Genomic DNA, 11,588 nt, shown 5'->3' with positions numbered 1-11,588 from the left:
CAAGTTAACATTCTTTATGCCCTTCTCCCTTTCCCACACGTAAGAAAGTCCTGGCAGTTACCCTTCTGGATTGAGCTGATGTGATGGATGTGGGGCATCATGTTTGAGAGAGGAAGCTGGGTCGGACATGGCGGTGAGTGCCCAGCCCTCCCAAATACATGGCTGGTTGGGAATAATGAGGCATCTGGGCAAGGGACGCTCTAGTCTTCCCTGCAAACAAGTGTGGGACTGGAATTGCTTCCTTCCCTTGTCAACTGACAGTAGATGGTCTCCCACTACTGGGGTCGCTGGGAACCCACTCTTGTTTGAAGAGTAAATTCTCCGTGATCTGTGGGAATGAAGAGGAGGAGTCTGGGAAGTGGGAAAAATAAATTAAGGAATAAAAACAACACTGAAACCATAAGCAATCCACAGCCGCTTGCTTATACGCTACATTCGTGATTAGAAAGGAGGGAGTCCGCCTTTCCAAACACTCAGGGCTCAGTCCGGCATTGTAGTGATTGAGTCCGCTTTCCCTGAGCCCACCCCGGCTGGGTGGTGGGGGACAGGCCTGGAGGGGGGTGTGGGTGGTGATGGGGGGTGCATTGACAGGGAGACGAGACTGTCCCTGGATGTAAACATCACCATGGAAACTCCACAAAGACTTGCCAGTACAGATTCTTTCCCCTTCATCCACCCTGCAGGGGTGAGAGGGAGGAGCCCCCCACCCCAGGCTTACACGGTGCTCTCCATCACCCACTCGGAGCTTCCAAAAGTTCCCCGGGCCCCCACCAGGTCACTCTCCTCAAAGGGCAAGAGCATGCCGTTGACAGAGAGGCTGCGCTTTGTCCAGATGTTCGAGACCCTCCGAGGGGGGCTGTAGCCCCCTGGGGCGACTCCTCCGGCTGCCGCAGCAGCAGCGGCAAAGTCCCCCATGTCAAAGGAGTGGCTGCGCTTAGCCTTGCCCTCCAGGGGCAAGGGGAGCAGGCTCCTGGCCCGGGTCGCAGGCGGCCCCAGCAGTGGCTCTCGGTCCGAGTGGTGGCCCCTGGCCGAAGTCCCAGACCCTCTCCCGCCTGGAGTCCTGGAGTCCAGCAGCTCCTCCTTTCTCTGACTCTTGAGGTCCAGGGAGGCAAAGGCCCCCATCAGGCGGTCAAGGTTGGGCTTGGGGCGAGGGGCAGGGGGCGGGAGCCTCCAGGGGCCCCGTCCCAGCCCTGCGGCTTCCCCGCTGCCCAGGGAGCTGGAGGAAGAGGAGTCGCTGCCTCGAGCCAGGCTGGCACTGAAGTGAATGAGCTCGTTGCGCACCACCACCTTGGGTGGCCCTGGCACGGGCGCTCCACTGGGTGCGCTGGCCAGAGGGGGCGGTGGGGCCCCGTTGGTCTGCGAGTGCACGTTGCTGACAGTGGCGGCCGCCAGCTTGCCTGGAGCCTCCTGGTTGCAGACCTTGTAGCGCACCATGAGGATGACGATGAAGACCAGCAGCGTGGCCACGATGATGCCGCCGATGACCAGGATCATGGTGCCTCCCAGGATCTGGCTGTGCATCGACTGGCACTGCGGGTAGTCGGCCTTGGTGAAGAACTGGGCGCAGCCCACGATGTTGGTGGCCGTGAGCGTCGTGGCCGTGTCGTCCCACATGGCCAGCACGCACAGGTCATAGCCAGTTCCTGACACCAGGTTGTTGACCACAAAGGCCTTGTTGGAGGCTGGGATCATCCTGGGGTGGGTGGACGCAGAGGGGAGGACGGTGAGGGTTGGTAGAGGTGGTAATAGAGAGAGTGATGGAGACAGGAGAGTTGGGGGGAGGGAGAGACAGACACAGGGACACAGAGGGAGTGAGGTGGAGCAGAGAAGAGAGGGACAGGTGAAGAGACAGGAAAAGGAGTGGAGGAGAGACGAGAGGGGAGGGAAGAGAGGAAGGGAAGGGACGGCAGGTGACAGGAAGTGGTGGACAGGAAGTGGACAGGAAGTGGACAGGAAGTGGTGAAGGAGTCAGGTGGGAGGAGAAGGGTGCAGATAAGGAGCCAGAGGGGGACAGGTGGGGTGAAAAAGGCAGTGACAGAGATTCAGGGGGTAGAGGGGTCAGCGAGACATGCACATGCAGACCAGGTGCAGAAATACAAAGGCCAGGAGTGTGGAGGGTGGTAAGAGACGGAGGTACAGAGAAGAAGGGGGATGCCTCGGGCAGAGATGGGAGAGGAAACACGGGAGGAGCAGAGGGAGAGACACGGAGAGGCAGAGAAGTTAAAGGCTGCAGAAGCAGAGACTAAACAAAGGGACCCTCCCCCCACCATGTCTCCCTCAGATTCTGGGAGGTGATGGGAGCCAGGCCCACCCTGGCCCTGCTCCAGCCCGCCAAAGACTCCGTCCACCCCTTTTTGTGTCCTGGAGATTTGTCCACACTGCCTGAGCCCCTCCCTGGGCCCTGCGCTGTGCAGGGTCACAGTCAAGGTCCTGCCCTCAGGAGCCCATGTCATCCTCTCTCCTGCAAATGGCGCTCTCATGCCTGGCAGGGAGAGCGTTAGCTGCTACAGACTGGGTGGGAGGGGCTAAGCAGAAGAGAACTGGAAGCAGGGAGAGGGTGTGGATGGAGGTGCAGGGGGCAGCGCGATGTCGAAGATGGGCGGGGGGTTCTGCTTCCCAGAGAGAAGGGGTGGTTCCTCCGTCGTGGACATGGCGGGCCAGCCTCATCCAGAGAGCTGGGGGAAGAGGAAGAGATTCTCTGCTTGGGGAGGCCTGGGCTGGTCCCTCGGCCTCAGGGGAGGCTCTGGTGAGGCAGCAGTCCCCACGCTGGGGCCTGTCCACTCTCCTGGGCCTCTCCTGCCTGGCCCCTCAAGCAGCCTGGACACACACCCTGATCTCTGAGGCCCTGTCTGGGTATCATGCCTTGTGGTATCTCGGGAGACCATGCCTGTGTCCACCGCCCCCCCCCCCGACTCTGACTCATGCAGAGACAGTCACCTCGGCCTGGAGGGGCCAGGTCCCTCTCTGCCTTCCCCACCACCCGTCCTCCCAAAGAGCCCTCTGTGCTCCAGTCCCCTACTACTCAAGGGCTCCACCAGCGCCCGTCAACCCCTCAAAGCCGGAGCTGGGCAGCTTAATTGAGTTCTCAAATATGAAATACCAGAGCCTGAAAACTTCCACCAACGAACTCCGCATGCAGGATTGGAGCTGACAGGCATTTATTGACATCCTGTCAGTGGGCAGCCCCTGAGGCCGTTGCCTCCCTCCTCACCCTCCCAGCCTGCTCTGCCGATGAGAAAGTCACAGGGGAGGAAACTTTGCCCCCCGCCCCACCCCCAGCCCATAGTTACAAGAGGTAGAGCCGTGGGGCTGGCGCTGGGGCTGGGGGGTGGGGGATCTGCCAGGGCCTGCAGGCCAGCCCCTTGGGTCTGTCTGTTTCAGCTGGGCATCACGGCAACCCTGTGCTCTCATGACACAGAGGAGGAATGGCCAAGACACAGAGAGGTGTAGCGACTGGCCTTAAGTCACACAGCTAGGATGGCTAGGATGGGCCACTGGCCTTTAACACTAGTTTCTAGGTCCATAGTCTGGGCTTGCTCCTCACCATGTGATAAACATGAGGGCGTTTTTCCTCAGGTCACTGAAAAACCCGCCCCTGTCCGTGGCCTGTGAGCTACCCCTTCCCTGGAGCAATGCCCAGCACACCACCGCTGCTCATACTCCTCCTGCAGCAGGGTCTCTGGTGTGCTGCCCCCCCCGCCCCCTGGGCAGAGCCCAAGGAGTCCTATGTGGCCAGCACCACGTGGGGCCCACTTCATTTCCTCTTGGAGCTAATGACGTAAGTTGGAGAGGCAAGAGCGATCCACACCCAGAACAGAGACAACAGTAAGAGCAAACGCCACGTGTCAACTGTAAGCCAGGCCCTATTTTATGTCTATTAACTCCCTTAGTCCTGCAGCAACTCTCTGAGGTGGCCACTACCATGATCCTTACTCTGCAGACACGGAGGCAAAGGTGCGGAGGTAAGAGGCAAACACATAACAGCTAGCATTCGGCTCCAAATCGGCGCCGCCCAGTACCTTGCTGGGACCTGAGTCATATAAGAGCACATCCATTCGAGGAGGGGATGGCCCTGCTTGTTTACTGAACTCCTATTGTGTGACCAGGTTTCCACATTCGGGTTTGCATTTAATCTTTGCAACAATCCCAGGACACAGAGGCTGGACCATGAGCCTAGAAAGCCTATCAGTGTTTGGCTGTCTTCTCCTAAAAAGCAGACACTACCACTACTGCTAATTAATAATAAAGAAGAGGAGCTAACGTCAAGTGCAGGGTTACTATGTGCCAGGCACTGTTCTGAGATCTTTAAGGGGATTAATACTCCTAATAACAATTGTCATCTCCATTGGACCGACAAGAACCAGAAGCACAGAAAGGTTAAGCTGCCTCCCCAAGGGCACCCAGGTAGTAATTGACAGCACTGGGATCTGACCCAGGCAGTCCGGCCTTAGGGCCTCCACTCCTGACTACTGAACCATCATGTTTCTCAGACACTGGTCCTTTTCCTGAAGCCTCAGGGCAACTTTATTTGTGCAGGACCCTGCCTGGCCCCTCCCCCCTTGCTTCCCAAATCGGGGAAGATTACAATGTGATGAAGCCCCAAAGGGCTGTGTTGTTGAGAGAGACGCAATAGAGCGAGGCTGATCCCTGGCACCAGGGATCAGAGGTCAGGCTGGGAAAAGCTTTGCGGCTGGAGGAAGGGAAGCAGCTCCCGGTTCCTGTGTGTGTGTGTGTGTGTGTGTGTGTGTGTGTGTGTGTGTATGAGAGAGAGAGAGAGAGAGAGAGAGAGAGAGAGAGAGTCCTTACAGGACAGCCAGAGCCAGCTGGCTCTAAATAGCTTTGGCAGTCAAGTCTGCCTTTGCCAAAAAAAACCACAAAAAACAAAAAACAAAAAACCCCAAAAAATAGTAATAGCCGAGCACTAACCTTGTGCCTGGAAGTCTGCGCATATTTTCTCACTTTACCTTCCAGGCAGGCCCTGGAGGGAGTCATTACCATCATTCCCAATTTAGGGGAGGGGGACACTAAGCAGTTGTAGCTTTCCCTTGGGGGAGAGGCGGAACTGAGACCAGATCTGGATCTGCTGGGACTCAGCGCCCACACTTCTACGCAAGACTTCTTCCCACCCCAGGCAATCAAGGAGACAGACCGCGCGAGAAAGTCATGTGAAATGGGCACTATTCAAACTCTAGTGACAGAACCAAACTCATCTCTGGCCCTGGTGGCCCTGCCCACCTACTCTCACTCCGCCAGGCAACCAACTGCTGACCCTCCAGGCAACATGTGGAGAGCCTGTGTCCCCCTCATTCCTGTCCACACCCTACAGGCAGCGTGGTGGCAGTTTCTCCCTCTAGACTTCCCCCTGTCTCCCCTCTCTACACCCACACTATTGCTTAGGTCCTACTGTCTCTGGTATGCCTGAAGGCAGCAGCCTCCTAACAGCCTCCCTGCCTCCACCTGTGCTCCCTTAAAGTCCATGCTCAGCACTGCCATCTCCAGAGGGCTCCTCTGAAACAACTCCGGTCATGCCCCTTGCCCACTGAAACACTCTTCAAGGGCTGGCCATGACCTACCGGAGACAGGGCTAAGCTCCCGAGCTGGGCTCCCAAACAGGGCTGCCCATCACACTCCTGTCCTTCTGTTCACACACCCTCTGATTCTGCCCACAGTCTTTAGGAAAACACCTCAGAATCAGCTGGGCTCTTTAGAGGCAGAAGGCCCTCTCTACAGAGAGATCCATTACAAGGACCTCATTACAAAGGGGTAGATTTCTGGACGGGGGACCTCAAGGGAATGAGTCATTACCCAGGGTTGATAGCAGCCAAGCTGTTCCCCGATCTAGCCCTGAGCATATCAGAGGAGGTCACCAGGCTCAGGAAGGAGAAAGACCCATGCAGCTCTTTCCACACTCTGAGTGTGGCCCACAGGTGGGTGCTGGTCCATGAAGAGACAGTACAGAAATTCAGAGCAAGCATTATGAAAGTTTTCTAGCAATTTGACATTGGCGTGACACCCCAGTGTGTGATCATTTTTTTGGTGATAATTTACTTCCATTACATTCTTATAAAAGCACTGGTCTGCAACAGATAGGGAAACAGCGCAAATCCCTCACTATGGCCAGCTTGAGAGGTACTGATCCAGGGTAGGGATTCTCAGCCTCAGCACTGATGACACTTTGGGTTGAAAATTCTTTGCTGTCGGGCTGTCCCGGGCACTGGAGGATGTTTGCAGCACCCCTGGCCTCTACTGACCGGACGTGAGTAGAATCTCCAGTTGTGATGACTAAAGATGTCTTCAGACATTGCCAGATGCCTTCTGGGGCCGACACACCCCCATAGAAAATTTGGTTGAGGGACAGAGGCACCCGGGGGCAACTTACAGCATGGGGACCAGCCAAATAAATACTCTCTTCTCCTTCCCTCCTCCCCATCTTCTGCTGTTGTTCTCCTTGCCTGACCCCACCCAAAAGCTGTGACTCATGGCTGCACACTGATCAGCCTTCCAGGGCACACAGCAGCATAGAAGAGGGGATCTGGAGAGGCCAAGGGCTATATCTGGTACAGCTGTCAGGTCACAGCCCTCCTTGTGAAAGACACATGGTGAAATCCTCATAGGTTTTTCTCCATCGTGTAAACCAGCGACATCTCTGTTTGCAGAAAGCGTGAATTGCTATTTTAAGTTAAGTTGCTCCAACATGTTAAATGTAATTAAGCTCATGTCTTCTAAAGCACAATTTAAGGCTGCAACCCCAAACACTTACCCAGGAAAAACAAAACAAGCGTAAGTGGCTGCTCCTGAGTTGTTTTTTTTCTTTTTCCCTATTAATATTCACTTGGCATTTGTTCATTCAGCTTACTACTACCCAACTCATCTACAGCTGTTGTCTACAGCTGATGCTGGAGGTTTAGGAGGAAATCACAGGAGCATGCTGGTTACCCGACTATCAGCTCTCAGGTCTGTCTTATACCCGCCCCCACTCTGTGTGGCAAGGGACTACATTTCCCAGTCTCCCTTGCCTGTTCCTAGGCTCCTTAGGCTGGGGCTTCCAGACAGTTGGTCAATGGGGCCAAGGAAGTTGGATGGCAGGCAGAACAGGAGAAGCCAGCTGTTTCTTCCTCTTTTTCTACCTGTAGTGGTGGCTTCCCATCAGCTCCTGAGCCCCTGGGGTTCTGGTTCCTGCCAGATGGATTTGGATCTTAGGCTCTGGTCATTCCATCTCCTGTGCTTCCCACCACTGGGTGGGGGTGGGCGGGTGGTAGTGGCTTCCTGCTGTAGCTAATCTCTGGATGCCTCACTGTGCCCAGTGGTTGATGCCCCCCACCCAGTGATTCCATCCTTGTGTAGCCCAACCCCTGTACTGAATCCCCTCTTACATCTAAAGCGTGCTTCTATTCTTCTGAATAAACCCTGACTGAATCCTAAGTGGCACAGGAGGTAACCTTTCCATGACGCGAATGTTCTGCCTGTTACCATTTTCCCCTTGCACTTTGGGAAAAGACCGTCATGGCTTCCTGCCAGTGGCGGCACATCTTGGCCTAACTGGGTGGAACTCCAGCTTCGGGAAGCAGTTTGCCACCTTCCCTGAATGACTCCCCACACCCCCACATAAGCCACCTTGACCCCTTTGCATCTAGTAGCTCCTCTTCCTGGAAATCTCCTATCTTTCTCCACCTGCTGACCACGTCCTGGAGGCCTGACCCAGACGTCATGTCCAACCCCACCCCCACAGAGAGCTGCCCCTGCCCTCCTCTCCCAGGGCACTCTCTGCATTCCTCCCTTAGAGCCCCTCTCTGTTTATGGGCTGGCTTCCTTGAGGACAGGGGCCACGCCTCATGTCTTACTTCTATCCCCACTGTCAATCATGGCTTCTGGCCCAGAGTCACTGCGGAGTAAATATTTACCCTACGGTTGCATGAATGAAAGAGAGCTATGTTAAATGTTAAGGCCTAGACAAATACGAGAGAGAATCTTACTTAAATAGGACAGCTGGCTAATGGTGACTCTCAGACACCATTGGTCCTGAGGAGATCTTTCGGGAGAGGCATTTTACTGTACCCTTGAAGCTCACCTCATGGCCTCCTGGCAACCTTTATTGACGTGCATGAGTATGTCAGTGCGAGCGTGGTGGTGCATGTGTGTGTGTGTGTGTGTGAAACAAAGTGTGTGGGACATGTCTGTGTGTCTCACTTCCATCTGAGAGCTGTGTGTGTGTGTGTGTGTGTATGAGTAAGTGTTCACATATACACAGTACGTAAGGGCTCTGCCCTCTGACGCCCAATTCTCACCCCCTTCAGACACCCTTGCATGCTCCCTGACACTTCTGAGGTGACTCCCATGCTACCCTTCCCAGAGACGCTTGCAGGTCAGGCCTGCTTTTTCCTAACTGCTCCCATTAAAGGCACTGGGGCATCAGGGAATGGGGACAAACTGGAGAGATCTTGAGTCTCTGTGTGGGCCTCAGGGCAAAGCCTGCGGCGAACTGACTACCAGAGACCACTCCCCACTCCCTGGGCTCGCTCCAGGCTACATTCCCCAATCTCCCTTGTGGTTAGAGGAGTCCAAGTTGCATGTTCCGGCAAACAAGATGTGTGCCACCCCTGGGCCAGGCCTTCAAAGAGAGGAACTGCCTACTCCACCTCTCTTTCCCTTCCGCGGGTGACCTGCCCTGACTGTGCAAGTGACCGTAAGGCCTGAAGGGTGACAGAAGCCAGGGCCTGCATCTCCAGGTGAAGAAGGCCTCCTGACTAACCCGGTTTACTGTCCTAAACTCTTAGGAGAGTGAGGAATCAAATTTGACTGCATTGGAGACTTTCTGTTTGCAGCCATATGCAATAGCATTAGCTTCTCCTGATTAGTACAGGCCCTGCAGATCGGACAGGGAGGGCCTGGGGGGCCTTCTACCCATACACAGGTGATGGCCAGAGGACTGAGTGTGCATCTGTGTAAGAGGAAGACATTGGTGTTGGTCTGGACACAAGAAACACAATCTGCTCTCCTGGAGCTGTCAGCAAATTCACCTCTTTTGTCTCAGCCCCTCAGCTCCCCCAGCTCTGCCAGCACCACTGCTTTGCCTAGGTGCATGTCCCCCTCATCCATGATACACCACGGCTGCCCGCTGAGCCCCGACACTAATTTGGAGAAGCCACGTCAAGCTGCCTTATTCCACTTCCCCAGCTCTGCACTCTCATTACCAGCTCTTCAGAGAACCTCCAGCCTGCCAACCTCTCTGGCCGGCTGAGAGATCTCGGGGCACATGAAAGAGCCTCATTAAACCGAGGCAAGCGGTCCCAGCTCCCCAGCCTCTCCATCTTCCCACAAGCCCCCAAAGGGGCCTGTCTGCATCCTGCACAAACTGCAAGGTGGAAAGGAGTCATGGCTGCTTCCATCCAGCACACAACTTATGGAGTACTTACCACGTGCTGGGCACTTGACAGGCACGGTCTCTTTGATTCCATGCATGGATGCTCTAGGTGGGAATAATTCTCCCCACATAACAGATGAAGAGACTGAGGCTCAGGCAGGTGGGTCACCTGCTCAAGTGCACACCGCCGGAACATGGCTGTCAGGCCACGGAGCATGATCCTCCCTATATTGAATTACCTTGAACTGAACTGTGTAGAATCCGATTTGGGCAAGAAGCAAGTCTTAAGAGTCAGGCTAACTGACAGCAATAAAAAATATCGTGTATTGCTACCATGACAGCTACTATTTATTGAACACTCACTGTAGGTCAACCACTGTTCTGAGTATGCTACATATACTAATTTAATCCTAATGGTAACTCTGCGAGGGAGGTGTGCTATGAGTATCCTCCATTTACAGATAAATAAATTGAAGCTCAGAGAAGCGACTTGCCCAAGGTCTCACAGAGAGAACGTTTGCACCTAGCCAAGGCTTGGACTTGTGCTCTCACATTATCTCAATCAATGCTGTGACAGCCCTGAGATGTACCTTTCATAATTATGCTCCCATTTAAAAAAAACCTTTTTTAATGTTTATTTATTTTTGAGAGAGAGAGAGAGAGAGAGAGAGCGAGTGCGAGTGGGGAAGGGGCAGAGAGAGAGGAAGACACAGAATCCAAAACAGGCTCCAGGCTCTGAGCTGTCAGCACAGAGCCTGACATGGGGCTCAAACCCACAGACCGTAAGATCGTGACCTGAGCCGAAGTTGGATGCCCACTCGCCCCAATGCTCTCATTTTAGAGAGGTAACTGAATTTCCCCAGGTTTGCATAGCTAATTAGAGGTGGAGATGGGCTTTCAAAGAGGGATGAGGGTTGTCTGGCTGCTTCCTTATGCTCCTGAGAGGTCGGAAGACTGTGAGGGAGGCACGTGGATATCTCTGGGCAGTTTCCTCACAGGGGGAGCTGCCAGTACAAAGAAGACCCTGAGGCAGGAAGAGTGAGGAAGCTGGTATGGCTGGAATAGAGTGATAGGAGGGAAGAGTGATAGGAAATGGGGTCATCAAAGGAGTAGCCGGGAGCCAGGCTCTGGAAGGCTTGTGGGTACGTTCAGTGCTGTGTTCCAGTCCTGAGTACTGGCTGGGTGCTGGGGTTGAGAAGGATCCAGAGGCTATGTTCAAATTCCGTGGGACAGAGCAGGGTCAGGAAGAACCTGTGTCTTGTATTTGTTGTTTACGGTCTAGGGATCAGCGAACAGTTACGGAGAATTACTGGAAGTACCAATACAAGTGGTAGCATCCCTTCTTCTGACATCTCTTCCTAAATGCCTGGCCCTGAGTGGTAACAGGAGAAGGCACAGGGCCGCTCTTTAGGATGGGATTACCATGGAGCTGGCGTGACTGAGGGCTCCAAGAATCAGAAGCCTCTTAACTAACTTCTGACAAGGGCCAGGGGCCAGGAACCAGGCTTTGTCTGGGCCTTTCTGCCTTTGCCCTGCTGAGAACGCAGCCTCCCCCGGTGCCCTGAGGCCCTCTGCAAGTAAAGAAGCCACATTCAAGGTCACTAAGATTCTGAGACAAAGCCCCCCACTATCCATTCCCATCGTACTTGTGCTCAGGTGAGCAGGCAGGGTTGGAGACCAAAGCCCTTGTTTGATTGGCCTCTGGGTGAACTCCCTTGCCTTCCTCCCCCTGCCTCTTCTGTGACAGCAGCCAGAGGATCTTTTTAAAAGCCAGTCAGATCAAGCCCTTCCTCTGCTCATTGCCCCCAGTGAGGCCTGTCTCATGTGTCAAAGTCCTTGCATGGCCCACAGGCTCCATGTAGTCTGCACTTCACCTCTCTAATTTCCTCTCTTCCTACTCACCCTGATCACTCTGCACCAGGGCCTGGTCTCCCTGTGATTCCTCAAACGTGCCAAGGGTGTCCTGCCTCAGGGTCTTTGGACTTGCCTTTGGCCTTACCTCAGTGCTCTTCCTCCAGATGTCCATATGCCCACTACCTCACCTCCTTCAATTCTGCTCTAATGTTACCTTCTCTGATCACCCATTTAACACTGTGGGCTTCCTTTCATCTCTATCTTGGGTCCCCCCATGCCCCTTACTCTGCTCCATCCCCCCCCATTCCACTTGTATTGCCCGAAAGATGCTATCATTTGCTTAGTCACTGTGCTTACTAATTTTTAGTGTTTA

The 11,588-nt window shown here is 54.4% G+C and overlaps 1 protein-coding gene across 1 annotated transcript in view; it reads right to left on the bottom strand.

The window, feature by feature from the left end:
- Positions 1-402: 402 nt before the first annotated feature.
- The window catches only part of LRFN2 (leucine rich repeat and fibronectin type III domain containing 2), a 41,212-nt gene continuing 30,026 nt past the window's right edge, over positions 403-11,588 (bottom strand). The window contains exon 2 of the mRNA XM_077764808.1: positions 403-1,693. Coding sequence (XP_077620934.1) covers positions 715-1,693 — 979 coding nt within the window. The 3' untranslated portion in view covers positions 403-714. The remainder of the gene's footprint in view (positions 1,694-11,588) is intronic.

Source organism: Crocuta crocuta, unplaced genomic scaffold (assembly GCF_008692635.1).
Source record: "Crocuta crocuta isolate KB4526 unplaced genomic scaffold, BGI_CrCroc_1.0 scaffold44, whole genome shotgun sequence".
NCBI lineage: Eukaryota > Metazoa > Chordata > Mammalia > Carnivora > Hyaenidae > Crocuta > Crocuta crocuta.
The sequence above is the reverse complement of the archived record's forward strand: the minus strand, read 5'-3'. Positions and strand labels throughout refer to the sequence as shown.